This window comes from Elephantulus edwardii, unplaced genomic scaffold (assembly GCF_000299155.1).
Source record: "Elephantulus edwardii isolate Elephantulus edwardi_28Jun2011 unplaced genomic scaffold, EleEdw1.0 scaffold00017, whole genome shotgun sequence".
NCBI classification, from domain to species: domain Eukaryota; kingdom Metazoa; phylum Chordata; class Mammalia; order Macroscelidea; family Macroscelididae; genus Elephantulus; species Elephantulus edwardii.
This window is the reverse complement of record NW_006399767.1, coordinates 26,100,820-26,127,945: the sequence shown is the minus strand read 5'-3', so window position 1 is coordinate 26,127,945 and position 27,126 is coordinate 26,100,820. Positions and strand designations below refer to the sequence as shown.

The window sequence follows — 27,126 nt, the reverse complement described above, 5'->3', positions numbered from 1 at the left end:
TCCTTGGAGAGGGAGGGACAGCACAAGAGAGGAAGACTCTTGAAGAGATGGATGGATCAGTGACTGGAGTAATGGGGGAAGATGTGTTGGAGATAATAAGATTGGCACAGGATAGAGCAGGGTTTAGAGCTATTGTACATAGAGTCACTCTGAGTCACAGGCGACTTGATGGCACATAACAACAATAAACAGCTCTCTTCTTCAGCAGTCACCACACCCCACCACATAAGTGGCATGCAACAACAATTAGGCAAATAGTGACTTGTAAAAAGAGTGTGGTTTTGTCATCTAAAACTAGTCTAGAGGTGGACTTTCCACGACTCCTTCAGCTGCCAAGGGATGCCATCCTGACCAGTCTCCTCACATTCTTTTCCTGCCTTCTTACCTGAGCCTTGCCGTCTTGTGCTATTGCACCTTCAGGTGCTTTATTTTCACAGGAGCCAGCTGGATTTGTCTATTTACCAAGAAAGAACCGTTTTCTCAGAAAAACTCCTCCCAGCAATTGTACACATATACTGTTGATTAGAATTCTCTCACACGAACATTGTAACTTTAAAAGAGCTTGGGAAAATACTTGTTTAACTGCCATATTGCTGATCCAGGAAAATTAGAGTTCAGTAACACAGGGAGGAAGAAATTCTTAGGCAGCTGATAGTGACTGCCCTCTTCAGCATGCCTAGATAGGACTTGATTGTTGAGTCGACCATTCAAAAGCCACAGAGAGCCACACATCAGGATCTGCGCCTTGAATTGATTCCCTTGTTCTGATCACTGAGGGAGTTTAGACTATATTCTCTAGAAGAGCAAAACCCATGAAGTTTATACACACACAGAGGTATCTAAAAAAAATTTCTCATCTTCTTATAGCAGCTAATGAGTTCTAAGTCCAGCGATCAGACCTCATGAGAGCGACTTCTGCTGAGACGTGGATATGTAGGTCGGCACATCCATGGTTGATGTAGCTGTGGAATGTGACACACCATAGTCAGCAGGTAAAGCAGGCTGCTGGCTTCAGAGATTGACAGATCGAAATTCGGTGAGGCAAGAGAGGCAGCTGGTCCAAGTCCAAAAATTAGAGAGCCAGTGCAGGATCTAGACGGAGCAAAAAGTCGTGAGCTCCACCACATGGCCTTAGATATTTGATGCAGCCCACACCCCTGACAAACCTCCCCTTCAACCTGCTGGCTGCTCACTGCAGAGCCCAAGTCATGATTGCCTTATGTCACACCTCACCACAGGAATGACTGCATTCTAAGCGCCAAACCAGAGAGGCATAGGCAGCTAAGTCGACAAACAACGTTAAGCATCACAACTAATACATACTCACTAAACTCTCTAGTTCCTTTTGGGAAAGAGAGGTGTGTGTGAATCAAGACGGTGTAAATGAGTGCCATGTGTTGGGTAGAGATGATGAGAAGTAGTAGAGACCATAGGAGTGTCTGGATGCATAGTGTGTATGATGAAGAGTCAGCTGTAGTTTGACTCCAGGCTAAGTGCTGGGAACAAGCAGGTGCCCTGGGCCAGTTTATCTGATTTCAAGAGAAGCCGTTTTTAACAACTTTTCCATTTACTTTGGGTTAAGTTTAATGTTAGAAAAAAGTTGCATAGATAGTGTAGAGCCTCCATAAAACTTTCAGCCCTCTTTCCCCTAATGTGAAAATCCTAAATAAATATCATATACTTACCAAAAATAAGAAATTATGTAATACTACTAACAAAACTATCAACTCTGTTTGGAATTATTTTCTCCACTATAATCCTCTTTCTGTTTTAGGATTCAATCCAGGATTCCCACATCAAATTTAGTCATCGGAGTCTCCTCCTATATGTGAGACTTTCTCAGTTAGAAAGCCAAGTTGTTACATCTCCTAAATTTCCCTCGTCTACTGGAGTGATAGTGGGTTAGGTGTTAGACTGCTAACCAAAAGTGTGGCAGTTCAAAGCCACTAGTTGCTCCTTGGGAGAAGAATGAGGCAGCCTCTTCCAATTAAGATTTATAGCTTTGGAAACCCAGACATGGAAGGTCACCATGAGTCAGGATTGACTTGATGGCAGTATGTCTGATTTTACTGTAATAGACTTGGAAATAGACATTTAATATCTAGTCCCTTTAATTTTATTTCCTATAGATACTTGACTAAATAGGACAGTATCTCCTGAGAAACAAAGAGACTTAAGAAACAATTCCATTTATTCCCTCTCATCTGCTACATTGTTTGTAAACTTGGCCTACTTATTTTATGCTCATTAAAATGTAAATTTCTAGGCAAGGTCACATAATCTGTAGTTCAAAATATAAAAGATACTGTGGAAAATCTCTGTGACCTAGACACACAACTCTACACTTCTCCACACAGCAACCACTGTTATCAGTTTCTTTTATGGCTTCTGAAGAAATTGTACATATATACATGCAAATGCAGCTTCACTAATGTTGTTGTTGTTGTTATGTGCCATCGAGTCGTTTGCAACTCATAGCGACCCTATGTACAACAGCCCTAAACCGTGCTCTATCCTGTGCCAATCTCATTGCCTCTGACACACCCATCCCGATTACTCCAGTCACTGAATCAATTCACCTCATAGAGGTTCTTCCCCTCCTGCGCTGTCCCTCTACTCTACCCAGCATGATGTCCCTCTCTAAAGACCTGTCTCTCCTTACAACATGTCCAAAGTATGTCAGACGAAGCCCCAGAATCTTTGCCTCCAAGGAGCAGCCTGGTTTAGCCCTCTCTAGGCTGAATCTGTTTGTTTTCTTGGCAGTCCATGGTACATTCAATACTCTTCTCCAGCACCACAGCTCAAAGGCGTCAATTCTCCTTCTGTCCTCCCTAGTCATTGTCCAACTCTCTGATGCATAACAAGTGATTGCAAAAACCATGGCCTGTATCAGGTGCACCTTAGTCTCCAGAGAGACACCGTTGCTCTTGAGTACTTTAGAGAGGTCCCTAACCGCAGACTTTCCCTTCACTATAGCTTTTTAAATATGTATGTACAAAGTATAGCTCTCTCTACACTTCATTCTGCAAATGGCCCTTTCTGTATCCATCTATAAACAACTTCTTCATAGTTACATAGTTTATAGTGGCATAAATTCCATGTATCCAATTCATAGTTTATTTCAAAAGCCCCTAGTAACAGACAGCTTGTTTCCTAGTTCTTACTTTCCTAATAAGACTATAGTGAGTAGCCTTGTACTAAGAAATTATCATTCTGTTTAAGTGATATTATAGTTGGAGAATGCATTCTGGGAAGTGGTACTGCTGGGTCAAAGAGTAATTTGTAATTGTAATTTACACTTCAGAACAAAAAAATAAGTAGTCTTAAACTCTGGATTTTTGGATTATTTGATACAATTGGTCTCCCACCCCTAAAACAGTGCCAAGTTTCTCTAGCTTCTCTGGCCACTCCTCTATCCCTGTCCCTCTCTGGCACATAGCGCTCTCTGGTGAACTGAACCCTCCCTGTGGCTGTCATAGCAAAAAAGATGCCTACCTAGATGTACAGATCTCTCATTCCGCAGTTCTCGACTTAGATTCTGGGGCTGAATTTCCAAGCATTTAGGGGACCAATTAACAGGTTATTGTGTAAGTCCAAGCAAAGAAGGATGAAGGTTGATGGAGAAGAATAGGCAAAGCAGAGCGATGTTTCACCAACACCTCTGCCATCAAGTCAGCTCCCGCTTATAGAAACCCCTCTTCAGGTTTTCAAGGCTGTAAGTCTTTGTGGGAGGAGGTGGCTCATGTTTCTCTTGAGAAGATAGTGATGCATTTGAACTGTTGACCTTCTGATTAATAACAAATATGTGAGCCTCCGTGCCATGAAAGCACCTTTGACAGGTATTTAGATGGGAAGACTAAGAATAGGATGCATTAGAGGAACAGGGAGATGTGGCATAATGAGTGGCTTGTCACCCCCTTTGGTTAATGGAGAATGCCCTCAACCCTATCAGATTCCCATAAGAGCCAGTGAGCAAAGGGTGAAAGGGGAAAAATGACTTGCAGCACAAGGAGCAGGGACCACAGGAGCGTCGCAGGACCTGTGGCATTCCTGCTCTGAAGCAGCAGAAACGGGAAAGCCCCTTGCTGAGCAGATGGCAGCCCGTATGCTTGCCCTACTCTACCGCTTCCTCCGTCACTGTTCACTTTGCTGCATCTCCCAACCACTTTGTTTTCTCTTGCCCAGGATGATGGGGACTGCCCTGTGAGGTCCGTCTGCGTTCAGACCCAGATGATGCCAGAGCTATGACCGGGCCTGCAGGTGTGGTGCCGAGGGGAAGTCAGCCATGGAGCAGCCACAGGAGGAAGCCCCTGAGGTCCGGGAAGAGGAGGAGAAAGAGGAAGTGGCAGAAGCAGAAGGAGCCCCAGAACTCAATGGGGGACCAGAGCATGCTCTTCCTTCCAGCAGCTACTCAGGTGAGGAAGGGGACCTGGCTTTCTGCACACAGTGCTGTGGGAATTGCAAAGTAGCCGAATGGTTAGGACCGAGCCAGTTGGCCTGGCCTTACACGCCAGCTCTGTAACCCACAAGTGCAGAACCTGGGCTGCTTGAACCTCTCCTGTAAAACCGGCAGGGAGTGCAGGTAAAGTGGATATAGGCTTTGTGAGAATTAAATTGAAATGCATGTCATCATCACCATTATTACTATTTTCACATTGCTACCACAAAGGACTCTAGATTCTGCTGCCTTAACAACACCCAAAAGATTGACTCTACCTGTGATCATTGTTAACGACCCTGTGAACAGCGGATCTGTACACTGCCCTATCCTGTGCCATCCTCTTCTCTGACATACTTCAACCCATTGCTGCAATGTTAATCTACCTCTTCCTCTCTTTCCCTGACCCTCCACCTTTCCAAGAGTGATGTCCTTTTCCAAGGACCGACTCCTCCTAACAAAATGTCCAAAATATGTGAGACGAAACTGTACCGTCTTTGCCTCCAAGGAGCACCTTGGTTGTGCTTTCTCCAGTACATATTAGTTTGTTCTTTTGTCAGTCCCTGAGATAGTCAGTACTTTTCTCCAACACTACCACTCAAAGGCATCAGTGCTTCTGTCATCCTTAGTCACTGTCCAACTTGCAGATGCATAGTGAGTAATTGAAAAGACCATGGCTTGAATCAGATGCACCTTAGTCTTTAAACTGACATCATTGCTTCTTAACACCTTAAAGAGATTACAGTTGTAACAATAGGTTTTCCTTGTGTGTATTTTTAGTTGTGATCATTAGGATCAGACAGAACAGTTTGTTGATGTGGCACTTTCACACCTCCTCATTGAGCTGCATTGTAAAGTGGGCAAAAGATTCAAATCAACACTGCAACAAATAGGACATTAACATGGCTACCAGACACAGGAAAAGTTGCTCAGAATTGTTAGCCATCACATCAAAATCACAATGAGATACCTTTATACCTCACTGTTGTGTTCTGTCACATCGAAACCAACTCAGAGGTGACCCTCCCAAAAGGTTTTCAGAGGCCGTAAATAGCACAAGAGGAGATTGCCCATCTTTTCCCATGAAGCAACTGATGAATTTGAACCATGTTTCTTTGGGTTGGCAGCTCTCCTTACCACTAATCCACCAGAGCTCCTATACCTCTCTAGGATGGCTAAGATAAAAACAGGAAATAACAAAGACAACACAAACCTTACTTGCCGAAACTGAGGAGAACTTGAAGGAGGACTTTTGAAGTGCTTGCTGCAGAAGGTGAAAGACTACAGTCTTCAGTACAGATTGAAGCTCAACGTCAAGAAAATGATTCTCACCACCAGGCCACTTGGCAGCACCGTGATAATGGAGAAGAGATTGAGGTTATTAATTTCCTCTTGCTTGGGTCCACAATCAGCACCATACTCTTGGTACCAGCAGTCTGGAAACCAAAAGACTTAGGGAAAGTCTCCTGTAAGGGATCTCTCCAGAGTGCTAAGGAGTAATGACTAAGGTACACCTTATCTAAGCCATGGTCTTCTTACTTGCTCTGTGTATGAGAGCTGGACGATGATTAAATATGAAAGAAGAATCAATGCCATTAAGCTGTAGTGTTGGAGAAGAATATTGAACATACCATGATGTATCAAAAGAATAAACAGGCTCTTGGACCTTCGCCTCCAACATGATAAAGAAAAGGAGAAACAACAGTCATGCCAAAAAGGGCCACGGCCACATGCAGCCTAGTCGCTGCACGAACTGCGCCAGATGTGTGCCCAGAGACAAGGCAATTAACAAGTTTTTAATTCAAGATATAATAGAGGCAGCTGCCTTCAGGGACATTTCCGAAGCGAGTGTCTTCGATGCATATATGCTTCCTAAGCTCTACATGAAACTGCATTACTGTGTGAGTTGTGCCACTCACAGCAAGATGGTAAAGAACCATTCTCGTGAAGCCTGGAAGGACAGAAAACCTCCACTCAGATTTAGACCTACAGGTGCAACCCCATAAACACCACCAAAGCCCATGTAAAGATTTGATTCCTTAAAGGCTGAAGAAAAAACTCATCTGAAAAAAAATGGAAATTATACTTAAAAAAAAAAAAGAATAAACATATCTGTCCTAGAGAGGGTGAAACCAGGCCATTCCTTAGAGGCGAGAATTGTGAAACTCCATCTCTCATCCTTTGGGCGCATTGCCAGGAGGAACCAGTCCTTGGAGAGGACATCATGCTTGAAAGGGTGGAGGGTCAGCGCCAAAGAGGAGGATCCTCGATGAGATGGATTAACAGAGTGACTGCGGCGGTGGGAGCAGGTGTGTCAGAGCTATTCATAGGGTCACTGTAAGTTGTAGTCAACTTGACAGCACACAACAGATCTGATCCCTGTCCTATGCTTTGCCATCCTCATCATCTCTGTCATACTTAAGCCCTTTGCCGCCCATTCATTGTGTCCCTCCATCTCAGAGTCATCCTCTCATTCACTGGCCCTCCACTTTTCCAAGCATAATATCCCTTTCCGAGGAATAGCCTCTCTTTGCAACATGCCAGAAGTATGTGAGACAGCGCTTCTCTGTCTGTTCTTGCTTCTAAGGAACACTACTTTTTCCAAGACATCTGATTGTTTGTTATCTGTTAGAACTATCATATGCCCCAGCAATTCCACTCCTAACGAAATATCCCAGACTGAAAAGCAGAGACTTAAAGAGACATACACCAGTATCATTGCAGCACTAGTCATAATGGCAAAGGTGGAAATAGCCTGTGTATGCCTATCAGCAGAAAAATGGGTAAACAAAATGTGAATCATATATAAAATGGAACACTAAGTCATAGGATGAATGAAGTCTTAATAATTGCTAGAGTATAGATGGAGCTTGAAGCCTTATACCTAGTATATCACCCAGTTATAAAAATTTTACGACCTCTTTGATATAAAAAGATAATAAAAGATAAATGTAGGGAGACCATAGTTTTTTAGTGGATAGGTGGAAAGGGAAAAAGAGAAGTTTATGATGGAAAAAAAGGCACTAGACAAGGCCCCAAAAGTTTTATTTTTCTTGGTGATAAACCACTCTAACTCATAGTGGATTTTCATAGTCCTACCTGTGAAGGGTTCTGTACACCTTAACTGCGTTATTAGCAAGCTGTCCAGTCTCCTTCATGAGCCACGAGCATGTTGCTTACATAATCCTGCCCAAATTATTTGAGAGGCATTACCATTTGGTAGACATTAAAAGACCGTGACTAACCAATTCAGCAGGATACAAGATCAACATACAGAAATCAGTTGGCTTTCTCTACAGTGACAAAGAGAATACAGAGCTGGAGCTGAGAAAAACAATACTTTCACAATAGCTAATCACAAGGTTAAATACTTGGGAGTAGATCTAACCAGAAGCACAAAGGATCTATTCAAAGAAAATTACAAAACATTACTATAAGAAAGAAAAAGAGACCTGGAGAAGTGGAAGAATATCCCTTGCTCATGGATAGGAAGCCTCGATATTGTGAAAGTGGCAATACTACCGAAGGCAATTTACACGTTCAGTGCAATCCCAATACAAATACCAATCCCATTCTTCAACGAGATGGAAAAGGCAATCTCCAGTTTCATTTGGAATGGAAAGAAGCCCCAAATAAGCAAAGCCCTCTTTAAAAATAGAAAAAAGGGGATGTGGCTGGGGCTTCGCCGGCCTCACTATGTCTGCCATTTTCAACTTTCAGAGTCTTTTGACTATAATATTGCTGCTTATATGGACCTGTGCTTATATCCGATCCTTGACACCCAGCGTCCTGGACAGGAATAGAACTGGACTATTGGGTATATTTTGGAAGTGTGCCAGAATTGGTGAACGGAAGAGTCCTTATGTTGCTGTATGCTGTGTAGTGATGGCCATCAGCATCCTGTTCATACAGTAGCTTGGAAAAATGCCAGGATTTAATTGCCTTCAGATTTCAACATGGGGGGGGAAGGACTTATCTGCAAAGAATAATGAACAGAATGGTTACCTTTTATGTCTGAATATTAAGTGAAATACATTTCTAGCTCCTGTTCTCCTTTTTCATGTTATTGGACCAATGTTCTATATAAGTATCTAATTAAGAGGTGATCATTTAATACCCAGATGTGTCTGTAATTATCAATATCTGTACTGTCACTACAATGTGACAGTCTGCAAACATCATTCTGTTGTGTCAGATACCAGTTTTAGTGAGGTATTTCTAAGACATAAGTAGAAAATAGAATTGATAAATTACTCAAGTTCCTTTTACTGTGATCTGGAAATGATAAATCTTTATACCATGAGATATTTTCTGGACTAGCTTTTTTATTGGGGAAAAAATGGTTCCATGTGTGTTGGTAAGGATTGTAGTCATATTTACAATGCTTGCTTTTCCACTCACCGTACTATTTTGAGTGCATGTAACCAGATACCTCTACTCTTAGCAAACTCTAGTTTATTACAGGGATTTAATTTTTTATTTTATTTAAAATAAGACTATGCAGTTCTTACAAGTATTATTGCAGCAATGTACATATTTAACTACATATTTAGATTAACTAACTATCCTTTGAAACATCTGGTCAAATACAAATAAAATCTAAAATATTTTAAAAAAAAATAGAAAAAAGGTAGGAGGCATCTCTCTCCCTGATTTCAAATCCTACTACACTGCCCTGGTGGTTAAGACAGCATGGTACTGGTACAATGACAGACGCATAGATCAATGGAATAGAATTGAGAACCCAGAAATCAGCCCATCTACCTATGGTCAACTGATTTTTGACAAGGAGATGAAATCAGTTAAGTGGGGAAACAACAGCCTTTTTAACAAATGGTGTTGGCAAAATTGGAAAACTGTCTGTAGAAGACTCAAGCAAGCTCCATACCTCACTCCATATACAAAAATTAACTCTGGGTGGATCATGGACCCAGGACTAAAACCAAGGACTATAAATTTCATTAAAGTTACCATTTGACCCAGCAATTCCACTACTAGGAATATACCCCAAAGAGACCATAACTGCCACCCAAACAGATAGATGCACACCCATGTTTATCGTGGCTTTGTGTGTCACAATAGCAAGGAGTTGGAAACAACCTAAGTGCCCATCAACAAACAGATGGAGAAGCTGTGGTATATTCACACAATGGGATACTACGCTTCATTGAAAAACAAGCAATATTATTCAAAATGGGTGAGCCTGGAGGGCATTATACTGAGTGAAGTATCTCAGTAACCAAAGGACAAATACTGCATGGTGCCTCTGTTGTAAAACAGGACTGACCTTGGGGTTGGAGTGAGACTGAGAAAGATGGGTTCAATAATGTATACTGCATGGAAACAGTTGAGGGAGAAAACTGTTTAAAAGGGATATATGATTAGGTATTATTGTCATGACAGGAGTCCAGAATGAAGGCTGCATAGTGGAGTGGACTTGGCGGGTGGGGGGGAATTGTATAATAACAATGAACGAATTTTTCTTTTCTTTTTCAAAGAGAAGAGCGAATTGAGAGGAGGGACTGGGGGGCAGGGAGAAAAGTGCAACAATGAATGAATGGAAATCCCTCAGTCTCTATAAACTTTCACTAAAATTAATAATAATTAAAAAAAATTTTTTAAAAAAAAGACCGTGACTAGAAAGGCCATATAAAAGCAATCCATTGCACCACAGATATATTTACAGTGACCCAAAAGAACCCCCAAAACAAAGAAGACTGACTACTGCTGAAGCTGTCTGTACTACCAGCCATCTCATGCGGTTTGGCTCTTTGATTTGGAGGTTTAGGGCTGTCATGGAATGATGAAGGGTGGAATGCAGCCCCATTAACACCTTGTATCTCCTAAGAGATAAAGGAAAAGGAATTTGAACTGAGAGGAAGGGTGTCAGTATTACCAAGAAAGAATCACCAAGAATGGAGGGTATTTCTTGACCCAAAGGAAAGCAAGGCACATGGAGATTTCTAAGGAGCTGCACGCCTTCAGATACTGAAGGACATAAGGGCCTCCTTCCAGAACCAGCAGAGATGCTCCCCCCTGAGGTGGCACCCCGGCTTGGACTTCTAGTCTCCTGAACTGTAAGATAAAAATTGTTTATTAGGGGAGCTCTGGTTGCCTAGTGGCAAGAAGCTGCACTGCAATCCCAGAGGCGCATGGTTCAAATCCACCAGATGCTCTGCCGGGAAAGGAGGGACAATCTCCTCCTGTACCAGTCAGATCCGATTTGACAGTACGCGCGGGCGCGCGCACACACACACACACACACACACACACACACACACACAAAATAATAAAAAATTGTTTATTAAAGCTGCCCACTTATCTCTGCTATGTTGTTGTTGTGGTTTTGTACTGTTGAGTCGGAACTGACCCAGGGCTGACCCTCCGGCGGATTTTTAGAGGCAGTTAATCACATGGAAGGAGATTGCCCATCCTTCTCCCATGAGCATCTGTTGGATTTGAATTGTGTACCTTCAGGATTACAGCACAGTGTCTTACTACTACCAGAGCACCCAGTAGCATGTCATATATTTCTGGGTAACCAAGACAAAAGGGTCATGGTTTCATGGTACATTCCAGTTAATTGGTCTAATTATTGGTCTAATAAGTTGGTGCTATTATTACTGAACAGTTTGATCCCAGAGAAGAATCCTAATCAAAGGAGGGGGGGGGGAAATGCAATACTGAATTTCAGATTCCCACAGATTGTACACTTTTTTGAATCCTAGAGGAAAGATATTCTCCTGAAACTCTTGTCCTGAGATAATCTGATAATCTGTAATGTTAAACCAAAAATATCCCCTGAAGTCATCTTAAAACTGAGCCGTGGTCTGCCTAATTTATAAAAAAAAAAAGAGAAAGTCTGCCTTGAGCATCATGCTCTTTTAAGATCTATCTCTGTGGAGTCAAACTGATACCCGCAATTAGAAAGGTCACATAGGAACCTTTGGGGGCACTGGGTTTATTTTACTGAGAGAAGAACTGCTCAGAAAAGGAAAGCGAGAATGGTTGCATAACTCAAAGAATAGAATCCATGTTACTAAGTTGTACATGCAGAAACTATTGAATTGATATGTTTTTCTGCGTAGATGCTCAACAACAGTAACAAAACAAAAGAAGAAAACGAGTCCGTGCTGTTTGTCGTCATCAAGTCAGTTCTAACTCAGGGCAGTCCTGCATGGTAGAGAGGAAAACAGCCTTGGAGGGTGTTCTTGGCTGGAATATTAGTGGTAGCAGTTCCTAGGCCTTTCTTCCATAGCTGGGAGGGTTAGAACCAGCCGCCTGTATGTCAGCAGTCAAGTGCAAACCATCTGCACTACCCATAATATATAAAACTTCCTTCAACTTCTACTGGAGAAACAATCCACCAGAAAAATAGCAGTAGGCAGTTCATGTTAGGACAAATACAAATGGCCCCCAAACGTGAAGAATTTCTTAACCTAACGCACTAAGAAGTGTATGCATCTGAAGATGAGGTGACACTTAGTCTCTCAAATTGGCAGAGGGGACTGAATGGTCATTGTCAGCAAGAGGACGAGGACACAGCACCTCACCACTCACTGGTGGTAGAAGGGCAGCTTGGGGGTGGGAATTAGCAGTTTTCAGTGCACATTCCTTTTACCCTGCAGTTCCATTTCTAGGAATGTAGCTTGTATAAATGCTCACTCCATGTGTACAGAGATTTCTACCCAGCTTAGTTATTGCAGCAGCACTGCTTGCAAGAGCAAAACAATTAGAAAGCTCCCATCTGTGTAGAATTAGTTATATAAGCTAGGAGAACGATGCAGTGGAATGCTCTGTGTTCATTGAAAAGAATAAGGTAGGTCCGTATATACTTACAGAGAAACAAGTTCCTGATATTTTGGGGATCTCACCATTTAAAAATCTTTTTCTTAAAAGTTGCTAGTAGAGAACTAGTATATAAGATCATGATGGGAGCATCTGCCATTCATGCCCACGTTCTTACATATTTCTTTTCATAATCTTGAATATATAATTTATATAATTATGTATCTTTTGTGATTTGCATAATTTAGAAAGCAGTTGCACTATATTTTATCAGTTAAAATAAATTGGGTTTTTCTTTAACAAAAAAACAAACAAACAAACCCACACAACAGGACTGATAGGAAAGGATATTGGGGACACTCACCTGTTTGGGGGCACACTCATCCATAGGGGACTAGGGTGACTGAGTTATGCAGTCTGGGGATGGCATCCCAGGTTTGGGCTTATGGGCTATGACCCACATAGAAGCCTTCACATCTCTGAGCTGCTTCAGTCTCTTCACCTTTAAATGATGTATCCTGCCCGCCTGAGGGCCAACTGAGGAGTGAAAAAAAAACAAAAAACAAAAAACAAACCCAGCACTAGACATGCTGGTTCCCTCCTCCACTGTTCAGCCTGAGTATGACTGTGGTGTCCCCTCATCCTGAGTACCATTGAGTCATTTTTAACTCAGTAGCAATGCCGGGTAACAGAGTAGAGCTGCTTCATAGTATTTTCTTCTTTATAATCTTTCTCAAGTCCTTCTCTCACAGAACCATTGGGTATTTTCTAACCTCCAGCCTTTGGGTTACCAGCCAAATGCTTAACCATTGGTACCACCAGAACTCCTAGAGACTCAAACTTTGAAGCAAGAGGAAGACCACTCATTTTGCTTCTTGTCTGTCCCTGAAGAGATTCTGCGCTGACTCTGTCCATCTCTGAGCTGAGCTCACTACCTGCCAAGCGCTACCTCACCCTCAGCAGGCAGCCAGGCAGGCCACATCTTGGCCGTAGCACTCAGCAATAGGGAAACCTAGGTTAGAAGAGACTCCTTCTCCTGAGGTTCCCCAGCTAGTTAGAGGCAAAGGGACAGCAGGAGCCAGTGCTCACCCCACCTCAGTTCTCTTCTGCTTCAGTGACAATATTCCAACCAGTTAGAAAAGAGGTGAAGAGTCGGAGGCAGGGGCTGAAGAAAATAGTGTCCTTCTTCCTGGGTGTCTCCTCTTCCTCAGTAAGCATATGGAGGGGCCCTGGCTGAGCAGGCAGTGTGCCATCACCTGGCAGTACTGTGCTGGACAAGGCTGGGTGCGTGCCCTGGGCAGCCCACCGTCCATGTGAGCTACATGGTAGCCCAGCCCTGACTCCAGGAGAATTTGACCTGACTTCAGAGACCAAAAGCTATGGAGTCTGTTTGCCTCTGGAGCACTGAAAGCAAAGTAAATAGATTGGTTGCCCTCACAGCTGTAACAGAGTACTTACAGCGATGGAGACAAGATATGCAGAACACTCAGCCACACATAAATTAGGTGAATAAGGTCAATAGTGTATATTTGCTGAACTTGTAATCAAAGATGGTGCAACTGATGGGTCACCCTCTGGGACTGGGCTGGGTGTTTACACTGACTCCAAACAACGAGGTCATTGCCTTTGGATAATGGTAACAGTGTCATCCTCCGCAGTGACCATGTCTCGTATTGTTTATTATAGTAGCAAATTACTGCTTAGTAGCAATGAGCATGTGTGTGTATAGAGGACATAGCACAGGACTGAGATTATGTGCTTAGCTACAAGAGTTGGACGGTGGTGGTTATAATTCTTGCTCTGCTATTTTCAACCATATTTAACCTCCCTGAGACACAGTTTTCTCCCCTGCTGAATGGTGTAAGAACGGCTTAAAGGGTTATTTCGATGTTTACATGGCACATGGGTTTAAAGGGCCTGCTGCATATTTGTTGGTAGGTGCTGTTGCGTTGACTATGACTAGTAGTGACAACAGATCAAAACTTTTCCCTGTCCTGCTCGTCCTTACAGTCTAAGCCATGCTCAAACCCACTGTCCCTGAGGATCTTCCTCTCTGTTGCTGACCGTCTGTTTTTCCCAAAGACTGATGTTTCTGACAATGTGCTCAAAGTGTGTGAGATAAAGCTTCACCTTCCTGGCCTCTGACAAACACTGTGGTTGTACTTCCAACAAGACGGATTTATTTCTTTTGGCAGTCATGGTACAGTTAATACTCTTCACCAGTACTGTAATTCAAAGACATTGATTCTTCTTTCTTATTCATTGTCTAACTTTCACATGCATATGAAACAATGGAAAATACTATGGCTTGAGTTAGGAGCACCTTAGTCCTCTAATAAATAAACTGACATCCTTTAACTCTTTAAAGAGGTTCATGGCACAGATTTCTTTGCCCAAGGCAAATATGTCTTTTGATTTTTAAACTGCTACTAATGTGGATGTTGATTGTGGATCCAAGCAAAAATGATGGTGCACAGTAGGCATGTGGTAAAAAGGAAGTTTGGGTGGTACAAACACCTTTGCAGTCAAATAGGTTACGGTTCAGCTCCCAGACCAACCATCCTCACCTTCAGGTTCCTCGTCTTAAAATGGTGATAAACTTTGTCCTCCAAGATGTTGATGACAAATAGTAAAAACAAATGTTTAAAAAAGTAAAACCGGTAACTACTGGCATTTTTAAAAAGGTCTGATAAATGCTGGTACCTCATGGTACCTCTCTCCATCCTCATGGAGAGAGACGCTTGGTAGAGTGAGGGTAGAGTTCGAGTGCTCTGAGACCGCGCTCAGAGTGAGATGACACCAGTTGCAGGCAGCAGTGCAGTTCCTGAGAGCTTTGGAAGGAAGTCTGAGGAGAGAAGGAGGGTGGGGCCTGGTGCAGGGCACTGGGGGGGAGGTCAGCAAATCTAGCCTCTCCCTGCCCAGCATGCCTAAAGGTCACTAAAACTCTGGAGAGGAATTCCTGATTTTGTTATGGGGTCCTCTAGGAACCTAGTAACTACTTCCCCTTATCTCTTACCAGAAACTATGGGAAATGTGATGAGACTTCTGGGTATGATATGCTTAATCTTTATTTCTAGGTAGGATATGCTTGATGGTGCTCTGATATAAACCCTTAAGAGAGATGGTTGACCAGGAAGAAATAGAACTTTTGTCTTTGAAAACCCTGCTCTCAAGCTATCAGCACCCCTCTGTCTCCCAAATCCATGCACCCTGGAAAACTACCCAGCATTCATTCCTTTGGCCACATACACTCCTACCTCACAGCAGACCGTCACCCTGCCTTTCTCTACCTGTGGGTCCATATTCTCATCTTCCCCTAAGCTGCTGTACTCTAGTATCAATCATCAAGGGCCATTTCAGGCTGTGTGTTGGGGAACTTATACCTGTTACCACTCCCAGGCTTATTGCCCCTGAGCACCACGGATATTGCCCCTCCAGAAGGCTCACCCTGTCTCGAGTGGCTGGTGGACTTGGGCACTACCCCTTAAAGTATCTTGACTGGTACTTCCCATTAGTCCTGACAACTCCGAGCCAGGGATTTGTGGCTGGGCAGGAGAGGCAAGAGGAAATTAGGTCTTGTTTCAGGAACTTCGCTGACCCTTTCTGCAGAAACATCCCACTTTGGATTCCATGGAGTAGGAACGGGAGAGGGTGGCAGATAGCCAGGAGGAGGTAAAGACACACAGCTTGGGAACCATAGAACTGTTGCTTTTTAATAAACCACATCCCAACAGCCAATATTTATACATTGCTTACTATTCTTTTACTCCTTGTTCTGACTCTCTGAGACAGATAACAGTTATAATCTCATTTTTATCTCCATTTTCCAGAGAGCCCAGCAAAGTCTGAGAGCTTGAGTGAAGAATTGAGCCAAAAACACCTACCTCTTTCTTCAGTAACACTAACCAGGATCTGGTGACCAGAGTTTGCACTCCATGGGGCTCCTGAATCTATGCACTTCCTCACATAGAGGTGGACTTGGAAGTTGTTCAAAGTCCTCACTCTTGAGCACAGACAAGGGAGAAGTCACCTTCTCTGACAGCTCTGTACACAGTGATATTGTCAGGTGCCACTGAGTTCACTATGACTCATGGTGACCCTATGAACAACAGATCTGAACCTTGCTCTTACCTGCACCATCCTCACAGGCTCTGCCATGCTTCTGCTTATTGTTACAATCACTGTATCAATACATCTTGTTAAAGATTCATCCTATCTTTGAGCCTCCACCTTTCCCAGAGTTATATCTTTTTTTCCAAAGACTGGCCCCTCTTAATAACATGCTCTAAGTATGTGAGATGAAATTTCGCCGTCTTTGCTTCTAAGCATCACCTTGATTATACTTCCCCCAAGACAAATGTGTTTGTTCTTTTGGTAGTCTGTAGGATAGTCAGTACTCTTTGATATCTCCACAGTACAAAAGTGTTGATTCTTCTTCTGTCATCCTTACTTATTGTCCAATTTTCAGATTGATACAAAGCAATTGACAATACCATGGGTTGGGTAGGCACATCTAGTCTTTAAACTGACATCCTTGCTCTTTAGCATTTCGAAGAGGTCCTTGGCAGCAGCTTTTCCCAACGTGACAAATCTTTTTAAATTTCTTTACTGCTGCTACGATGAGTGTTGATTGTGGATGCAAGTAAAATGAAATAGTTAACAACTTCACTCATAATTGAACACTAATGACTGATGACCAGATAAGTTGTGCGATCATATGAAATCATTTCAAAGGCAAGAGAGAAAGAAAATACTGCTTGTCAGAAGAGATTCTAAAACTTACATTAGAACAGAGAGTGGCCAAAACAAAGGGAAGAAATGCTGAAATGAAAGAACTAAACAGAAATTTTCAAAAGGCAGCTAAAGAAGACATAGCAAAATATTATAATGAAATGTGCAAAGAACCAGTGTTTAAAAACCAAAAGGAAACAACAGGCTTGGCATTTCTCAAGCTGAAAGAACTAATGAACAAATTCAAGCCTCAAGTTGCAATACTGAAGGGTTCTGTTGGCAAAATATTGAATGATGCAGGAAGTATTGAAAGAAATAAGAAAGAATACATAGAGTCACTGTACCAAAAATAATTCATTGACATTGAATCATTTCATGAAGTAGCACAAATGATGGCTCCTTCTACATTATCACCCCTCCACCCATGTCTCTTGCTTGGTGGTGCCGTTCTGTCTTGTGTTCCTATTTTCTTACCTCTCCTGTATGATCAGCCAAATATTGGAGGGAACGGGAGGGTTCTGGTCCTGCCCTATATATAGCAGGTGCTCATCAAATGTCTGTTGAATGAACAGAGCAGGTGACATAGCCACATTTACTGCCAGCAGCAGCCAAGTGATCCGACACCTGCCATACATCCTGGGTCATGATGGAGCGTGAGACAGGCACGCCACCACCAGGAAATGAGAGTAACATGACCCAGATATATGGTTACTATAGACCAATGATTGGGGTGGACTTTGAAATATAAAGAGAATACAGTTAGAGCTGTCTGAATCTAGCAGAGGAGGCAGATGTGCAAGCCACAGAAACCATACTGATGACAAGGAAGTGCCATGAAGCAAATGTGCGTACACATGACGCAGATCAAGGACGGAAATGCCCAAAGCCTTCCCTGCCCCAGGATCTCAGCCTCTACAATGGCTTTTTCCACCTTATCTCTTTTCTCCCCAAACACTTGTAATGTGTGTTTATTGTCCCTGTACACTGCCTTCCAGGGTTTCATGTCTTACATAGAATGCCACCTAGAGGGGATTGAGGTGGGGACACCTTGGCAGCTTTGAGACTGCCGCCCAGACACTCAGTCATTCACTCTATAGTCACTGAATGCCTGTATACTGTTCTCTGTGCAAGGCTTATGGCTATATCTTGATGGACACAGTCCCAGCGCTGTGGCCCTTATGTCCTAGTCAAGGGAACCTAATGAGTAGACTGACATAGAACAGATCAAGAGTTGACAAAGCCTGTTGAGAAAGCGAAAGAAGCTGTCACCCTCCCAGGGCTCAGGAAGACTGAGGGAGACCATTTTCCTGTCTGTGGTCTGAGGAAGGTTCTACATGACCAAAGTTAGGAAGCTCAGGCACTGGGACTGGACAGAACATTTTTAGGAAATTCCATCAGTGTGTGGGGAACATAAAAAAAAAATTGATGTCCTTTAGGAGGTGGCTCAGCTGAGGTCACTTCCGCATCAAACCCTTAGCATCACTGCTGTGAGACAAGTGAGTTGAACTCCCTGAATCCTGAATCCACCCCCTGTCTTTCCGAGTGGCCCACTGACTGCAGTGCTATTGGTGGGGTCCTAGTGCTGATGATGAATGCTGTTAATTAGATTTTAAAGGCAAATGGGATCCATTGGTGCAGTTAGGCGAGGGGGTGACCTGTCCTGTTCCTGACCTTTAATTTCCACAAATCATGATTTTCATACATTTAGGGCCACACAGGTGGCATCCTCTAAGCTAGATAATTCCTTCCCAAAGTTTGTGTAAAGATGTTTCCTATCCATTTTCTCTTATGGAGACCTGGTGATGTAGTGTATAACATGTTAGTCTGCTAACTGTAAGGTCATCAGTTCAAATCTGCCAGCCATTCTCCTCTCATAAAGATTTACAGCCTCCGAGAGCTCTGGTGGCCTACTAGCAAGAAGCTGCACTGCAATCCTGAAGGCTTACAGTTTGAATCCACCAGATGCTCCAATTCAGTCAGATCCTACACAAAGAAAAATTTAAGAAAAAAGGATTTACAGCCCCAGAAACCTGACGGCGGCTAGCTATGAATTGGAGTTGGCTTAACAGCAGTGGGTTTGAATGGGTTTTGGCCCACTCTCTGGTCCCCTTCCAAACGTAGCACAGCCTCCTGCACATGTACTCTCTTTCCACAGTGAGCTCATCCCTGGAAGGCGCACACTCACTCTTGTAGTGCTTGCTGCCGTACTAAGGACTCACTGTCCGTCAAGCTCTGGGGAAAATGAGTTTGAAGTCTTTGGCCTGTCCTTACAGACAAGCTGTCAGTAGCCCCACCTTGCATGGGAAGACACTGATCCCCAGATTAAGGGACTTCCTGTGAGTGGCTTCCTCTGTGCTTCAGGCTCTTAGGACTGCTCTGCTCTCCCTCCCATCCACCGCACCTGTGCTCCGTGGGCCCTGTTTACACCCGAGCCCCCTGCGCCTGCAGAATGAGACCCTACCTGTCCATCGTGTATCCACAGATCTCTCTCAGAGCTCCTCACCACCGTCACTACTGGACCAGCTGCAGATGGGCTGTGACGGGGCTTCAGGCGGCAGCCTCAACATGGAGTGCCGAGTGTGCGGGGACAAAGCGTCAGGCTTCCACTATGGCGTTCATGCCTGTGAGGGGTGCAAGGTACAGACTGGCCCTTTGGGCCTGTGGTCCCGTGAGAGGTGGTTCCATGAGAGGTGGACAGAGGCTTTCCCCACTACATAATTAGGCCTTACAGGGACTCATTGAGGAATTCCTGCCCAGGAGGAAGCCAGGCCCTTGGGCCCATTCCAGGTCTTGGCTTTTGGGTCCTATAGAAGAGGGTTTCCCTCTTCAGAACCTGACTTGCAGGGCACCTGGCCTTGACCCATCCACTCACCTGGGCTCTCTGGGCAGCTGGCACCCCCTGGGGGTCAGGCTTGAGAAGACAGGAAACAGAATGAGGTCCATTTCGGAATTTCCGCCCTCATTTACTTTACTCTTCCTACTCAAAATTTCTCCGTGTTATCTTGAAATTTCAAAAATCTTTATGCATAATGGACCCTTTGGCAGAACCAAGTGGGCCAAGCAGGATTCTCAAGGTCTCTTTCATTCACTCTCTCTCTCTGACTTTTCTGACCTGCCGCTGACCCTCAGGGCTTCTTCCGCCGGACGATCCACATGAAGCTGGAGTATGAGAAGTGTGAGCGCAGCTGCAAGATCCAGAAGAAGAACAGGAACAAGTGCCAGTACTGCCGCTTCCAGAAATGCCTGGCTCTGGGCATGTCCCATAATGGTGCGTGGCAGCGGGCGAGGCACTTGGGTCTCTCTCATCAGGTGCCCTCCATTCGGGTTTGGGAAGCACTCAGATCCGTTAAAAAAGGGGAGTTCCTTTGGAGCAATGCCTGGCACATAGCACTATACAAGTGTAACCTGTGACTAGTGATCCAGAGACTGAGCCTTGAAGCTTAGATTAGCATTCACTGGCTACTTTCCAGACTGCCTAGTAGCTATCACAGGGAGTTCAAGAACCCAGGCCTGGGGCATTCACCCCTCTCTGTGGCTGAGACTCAACCTTTGTAACATTGAAGGGAACAGGGTTTTGACAAGTGATGTTGGGAACCATTCCAGAATCTATCTCAGAAGATCTGACATTAAATAAGGAACCCCTGCCAAGGCCAGGGATCACCTCAGCCTCTCTTGGTTGAGAGCAGGCAGGAACCAGTTACTTCCCACAGGTGTCAGCTGCCAGACCAGGAGTTTTCCTGGAGGTCAACCACTCTTTGGACACAGAGCCTTCCCTGCCTGTGCTCCAGGTCTCCAATGGACCTTTGTCTTCAGATTCCTAGGATAGGATATTGCAAAGCCCACCCGCTGCCTATTTTCCCTGGGGGCCAGACAGGTGGACAAAGGGCAAGAAAGAACCTCTTGATTAAATGTCTCTATGGGCAGATAAGCTGCTCTGCCCGCTTTTACCCATGACTGTCTAGCATCTTAAGAGGGTGGCAAGGCCTGAACCATTGCTGTATGGCTCTTCCTAGGTGATTAAGGTCTAATGTGTAGGGTTTGGTCTGCTGCCCTGGTTCCATTCTTTGAGTAGAGTCTCCTTGCTCTTTTCCTGAGAGAAGCTACACTTGTATCCCCCTCCATTACCGATGAGTACAGGTTTTTTTTATTCTTATGTGTAAATGCTTTATCTAATTATTCCTATATCCCAGTGAGTATTGATCCCATTTGTTTGGGGGGTGGGGGAAATAAAACAGCCAGAGTCATATAACTAGTAGATTGTCACCCTGGAGCTTGAACACAGGCCTTTGACATTGTGGGCTGCCTTCCCACTGCCCTGCTCTGCTGCCAACGCTGTTTGCTGGGTACTATGAATAAGACAGAGTCCCTGCTGCTCAGAGCTTACTTCTGGAAGGGTGTTCCCCACAAGAGTCACACTCTGGAATTCTGACTCTGGAGGACAAGCCCTGGGCCCAAATGTCTTGGTCTTTGGCCAGTGCAGGCTGTTGACCCAGGAGGTTGGAGGTAGGCCCTTGCCGGGCTTCATTGTGACTGTTCCCCATCCCCTTGCAGCCATCCGCTTTGGCAGGATGCCGGAGGCCGAGAAGAGGAAGCTGGTGGCCGGACTGACCAGTGAGGGGAGCCGACACAATCCACAGGTGGCTGACCTGAAGGCTTTCTCCAAGCACATCTACAATGCCTACCTGAAAAACTTCAACATGACCAAAAAGAAGGCTCGTGGCATCCTCACGGGCAAGGCCAGCCACACGGCGGTGAGTGTCGTACACAGCTCGACAGCACCTGGACTCTGGGCCCTGCTGCCTCCTGCTTCCCTCTTGGGAGAACCCCCAACTTCAGGCCTCCTCCCTCCTTTAACTTCCTAATGCAGGCAGAGGGTGTTGGGAGCACATGGGGTAGGGGGGGTCTCCAAGGCCTGACTTCTAACAGAGCCTGGGTTTTCAGCCCTTTGTGATCCACGATATCGAGACATTGTGGCAGGCAGAGAAGGGCCTGGTGTGGAAGCAGCTGGTCAACAGCCTGCCGCCCTACAAGGAGATCAGCGTACACGTCTTCTACCGCTGCCAGTGCACCACCGTGGAGACCGTGCGTGAGCTCACCGAGTTCGCCAAGAGCATCCCCAGCTTCGGCAACCTCTTCCTCAACGACCAGGTGACACTCCTCAAGTACGGTGTGCACGAGGCCATCTTCGCCATGCTGGCCTCCATCATCAACAAGGACGGGCTGCTGGTGGCCAATGGCAGTGGTTTCGTCACCCGTGAATTCCTGCGCAGCCTCCGAAAGCCCTTCAGTGACATCATTGAGCCCAAGTTTGAGTTCGCTGTCAAGTTCAATGCCCTGGAACTGGACGACAGTGATCTGGCTCTGTTCATTGCCGCCATCATCCTGTGTGGAGGTGAGTGAGGACGGAACAGGTGAGCAACCAGCCCTTCTGCTGGCTGGACCCTCACTTCACTGCAGGGTGCCAGTCCTGAGCCTGGACTGCAGAGTTGGGGAAATGTCCAAATGCTGATCCCAAAACCAAACCCATCCTCATAGATTCTGACACTAGTGGACTAGTGACCATCAGGTTTCCAAGCTCAGGGAAGCAGACCATCCCATCTGACCTCCATGAAATGCCTGGTGCATTCAAACCAAATACCTTTCAGTTAGCATATGAGCACTTAATCACTGGGCCACCAGAACTCCCCCGTCTGCTGATGGCAGTGGAAAATTCAGAGAGCTAACTGTGCATGAAGCATCAGCTTAATCTTACCTTTATAGATGTAAGTAGAAAAATGAGTAGAAAGAAATAATACAAATGTGGTATCGTGGTGCTGAAGAATTTTCCTGTATTTATTCGCATATTTTAAAAATTTGGTAAAATCAATTAATATAACCTTGAAAAGCAACAGTGGCATAGGACGTCATGCTGTTACTGTTTTCATAGGTTATAGGACTCATTTGACCCTCAGGACAACTCTGTAGGAGGTACCTTTATTGTCCCCACTTTACAGATGCTCATTGCTGTCGAGTAAGAACTAACTCACTGCTGACCCTCCGTCAGGTTTTCAGAGGCTATAAATCGCACGGGAAGAGATTGCCTATTTTTCTCCCACGGAGCAACTGGTGAATTCTAACCGCCTGCCATTGGATTGGCAGGGCAACTCCTTACCATTAAGCCACCAGAGCTCCCAATTTTACAGATGAGGAAACTGAAACCCAGAGAGGGCCAGTGACCCTGCCCATGACCTCATAGCTAAAATGTGGTTGAGATGGGATTTTAATCCAGGTAGCGGGTCCCTTAGCTATAAGACAAGGGACTCGAGCGCTCGGTGGGAAAGCCGCTGTGTTCCTCAGAATGAGCCACGCATGCCAGGTGGGAATGAGAGTGCGCTCTGCCCTTGGAAGCACTTTTCTGCCCACCTACTCCCACATCTCCCCTCTATGTCCCCACAGACCGGCCAGGCCTCATGAACGTGCCGCAGGTCGAGGCCATCCAGGACACCATCCTTCGTGCGCTCGAGTTCCACCTGCAGGCCAACCACCCAGACGCCCAGTACCTCTTCCCCAAGCTGCTGCAGAAGATGGCTGACCTGCGGCAGCTGGTCACCGAGCACGCCCAGATGATGCAGTGCATCAAAAAGACAGAGACTGAGACCTTGCTGCACCCCCTGCTCCAGGAGATCTACAAGGACATGTACTGACACCCTGGGCGTCCAGGGGCAGCGGACAGTGTGGGAGAGGTGCAGAGGCCAGAGACTTTCCGTTGACCAGCTCCAAGCACTCAGCACAGACCTGACGAGACCAGTGGCTCTCGCTCGTGGTCTCACACACAGAGCCTCTCGCTCTTGGACTCTCACTCTCTGTCTCACACTCTCATTTCCTTGCCATTCTGTCTTGGCCCTCTCCTCCTTCCTCAGTTCCTTTTTTGCTCCCTCTCTTTCTCTTTTCCTCCCTCCCTCTCTGTAGGTTACCTTCTTCCTTCCTCACCTGCCCTCCACTCTGTCTCCTCACTCCCGTGTCTACCCCTTTTTCTCTTTCGGGAATACAGTTCATTTTCTTTCACCAGCACCATAGAACAGAGCCTCTGCTTCTGCCCCGTACACCCCAGGAGGAGAGGCCTGGGCCCGCCCTCCACCTCATCAGTGTGCCTGCAGGGTTGGGGTCTCATCCGGCTCCTGGGTTCAGAGCATGAGGCTGGAGCGAGCCAAAGAAACACTAAGCAGCCTGGGCCTGGCTTCCTGGGGACATTGAACGTGGCCTGATCTGGCTGCATGGAAGCCTGTCATCAGCACTGTGAAGGACATTGGGCAGGGAAGCGTGGGTTGAGCCAGGATGCCATCCTGGCCTGTCGCCACCCTCCACAGCTGAGGCTGGCAGGCAGCCCCTTGTCCAGCTACTCCACTTCTGCCGTGCACCCAGCCTATGACTCCCACCATCCTTTCCGTTTTTCCTACTGCTCTTCCCGGCCAGTGCCTCGATGTCCCACTTCACTGGCCACTGGGGACACCCCAGCCTGGAAGGAGATGGTCCTCCTTTCAGATGGGGTCTCCTCAGTGCCCCTATTGAAGAGGCACAGGCCTAAGGGAGGAGGCAGAGGCTGATTGGAGGGGAGAGAGAGGGAACAATGTACTTCGTTCTGACCCAGAACTCAAGTCAGAGAGCCAGGGAGGGTATGGGACAGGCCCTCCATCAACACCCACGCTCTCCTCTGCTCTGGAGGAGCCATGAGCCCTCCTGCATTGCGTCAGCACCACAACTCACATTCACTCTCTGGGTGGGGGCCTGGCCTCAAAGTACCAGCAGTGGCTCCAGCTGAGCCAAAGCTCTTGCCCCCATCTCCCTCAACACACACCTTAGAGCTGCCACTCGAGCACACATCACAAGCACTGAAATCACTTTACCTGCAGCTTTGGTGCCCTTCACCCCTCCCCTCCCCGAGGAGGTAAGAGCCCAGAGGCCTGCAGGTAGACGGGCAGAGCTGTGTCCTATTGTCAAGGCTGGGCCACAACTCTGGGCAGATGGGCTGAGTCAGCCCAGCAGCTGCTCACAGGGGATAAACTGGTCCTGCTTATTCTCATGGCAACTTGTCCTGGCAGATCTGCTGTTCCCCACCCCCTTGAATCTCTCCGGGCCTTCTCTCTAGTGACCTGGGCCTCTCCCAGTTCCACTCATCTGAGCCTGTCCCTGCCTGCTCCTCCCATCACACCCCAGGTGAAAGTACACTCACTTCGTGGGGGCCGAGCGCATAGCCCCTTGAGGTGGGGCAGCAAGCCTGTTATGGCTACTTTTGCCAGGGAAATGTTGGTCTGGGAGTGAGAGGGTGTCAGTTCCCAGAGTGAATTGGTAGAAGAGCTAGGGTGAGTTCCTGGGGTCCTAGTCCTTGTCTGGTCCTGGTCCTTGTCTGGCCCTGCTTCCCCTGGGGCTTTTTGCCTTGATTGCACTCTGGGAATGCCCGAGGGATAGGACAAGCCCCAGCGCCTGCTCCTGCTCCTGCCAGCACTGTGGACTTCTGGGCCCCAGGATCGTTCTCTGCCGGCCAGATTTCTTCCTCTCCCCCATGCCCCAGCCTCGCTGAACAGGGATTCTGCTCAGGGGGTCCCTTTCTGTGAAGGGAGAGATGCTGTGCCTGACCTGAGCCCCGCCATGCACTGCACCCCCACCGAGGTCTGGTGCTGAGGACGCAGCTCTTCTCAGTGTCTGAACAATCTCCAAAATGGAAATGTATATTTTTGCTAGGAGCCGCAGCTTCCTGTGTTTTTAATATAAATAGTGTATACAAACTGACGGAAATTTAAATAAATGGGAATTAAATATTTAAGAGTTGACTTTAAGCTGACTCAGATCGTTTGCATGTTTTCCATGGGAGCGGATGGGTTCCTTCATATCCTATGCATAGAAGGGGAGCATTGCTGGGCAAAGGAAACTTCAGGGTGCTGGCCAGGGAGGGTCAGTTCTGTCTTACGGGAGCTGCCTATCCTCCCTGCCACTTGTCGGTCTGCAAGAGGTGGTTAGGGATTCCACAGGAGTGCCAAGAAGATACCTCACTACCCTGCAGTGAGAGCTGGTGTGTGATGGGAAAGTCTACATGCTCTCTGAAAAGGAGGACATGCATTGGGGTGGGAGTGTGAAGAGGGTGGGGTTTGTGAGAGGATGGGAGTAGCAGAAGGCCCTGACGAGGCGACTCACCCCGGGCTGTGAATGACACAGGATGACCACCAACAACACCTCATCATCCATCGTCAGTTTTTATCACACGCACACCCTTCAAGAGATTGGGGGTTTCCTCTCCTTCACCCAACACTGCATGAAAAAGTGTGACTCACATAGGAAAGCCACAAAAGAAATAGACTAGTAGTCACCAGCCCCAGAGAAGAAACTGAATGCGTGTCAGTGCAGGGCCACGTGGGGTTGTACCTGGGGACAAGGCAACAGCAAGCTGGAACTGTGGGGCAGGACTTGGGCATGACACACAGAGTGAGGGAGTGGAGTCAGTTTCTGCTCAAGTCATTGGTCATTTAAATCTTCCAGTGCAAGGGGAAAGGAAGGATTTTTGTCCTAGGAACCCATAGGGGCATGGCTAGGAGGGCCAAGCAGAAACTAAAGCACTACAGCAATTGAGAAGTGGTAAGCGGGCTCCTATCACAGGAAGCCAGGGTTGGAAGGGCCAGCTAAAGACCACAACTGTTGTAAGGCTGTGTAACAAAATAGGACTGGCCATGTCAGAAAACAGGCAGGTAGGAGGAATTCATGGGTGCGGGGGCAGGTAAACTGTAGACCCCATATTGGCCTTTTGACAGCGCTTTTCTCCTTTAATTTTAGTGGTACCATCCCCATAGACACTTCTGGAGAACCCAGCCCACTCCAGCTAGGGGCTGCAGTATGAGACGAATTCCAAGTAAATGTCAGTCAGTGTTTGTCTAGTCAGGGAAACAGGCACACAAATATTTTTAGATGGGGGAGAAATAATGCAACACCTGAAAGATCAAACATGAGATCATCCAGAGATTAGTGTCGAGAGGAAGCCATTCCCAAATCCCAGAACTGGGTGGAAGTCGGTATCACTCAGAGGCTGTAGTTGCAAAGACCCTGCAGGAACCAGAAACCCAAGTTGCTCATTAATTTGACGAATGAGCTTCATGGCTGTGGTGGGTCCACCTGCTTCAGGTACTCCAGCAGCCCTTACCCAC

General features: G+C 46.0%; 1 protein-coding gene and 1 pseudogene across 2 annotated transcripts in view; both read left to right on the top strand.

Annotated features, from left to right (window-relative positions):
• The window catches only part of PPARD (peroxisome proliferator-activated receptor delta), a 94,166-nt gene extending 70,525 nt beyond the window's left edge, over positions 1-23,641 (top strand). Inside the window, exons 3-8 of one of the 2 annotated variants that reach the window (XM_006882051.1) lie at positions 4,186-4,415; positions 19,440-19,594; positions 20,087-20,225; positions 21,509-21,708; positions 21,899-22,349; positions 23,393-23,640. In XM_006882051.1, coding sequence (XP_006882113.1) covers positions 4,286-4,415; positions 19,440-19,594; positions 20,087-20,225; positions 21,509-21,708; positions 21,899-22,349; positions 23,393-23,640 — 1,323 coding nt within the window. In that variant the 5' untranslated portion in view covers positions 4,186-4,285. Of the gene's footprint in view, positions 1-4,185; positions 4,416-19,439; positions 19,595-20,086; positions 20,226-21,508; positions 21,709-21,898; positions 22,350-23,392 lie in introns of both variants that reach the window. The other variant, XM_006882052.1, reaches the window with a different exon arrangement.
• Positions 8,135-8,353, top strand: LOC102846720 (annotated as a pseudogene).
• Positions 23,642-27,126: the final 3,485 nt, after the last annotated feature.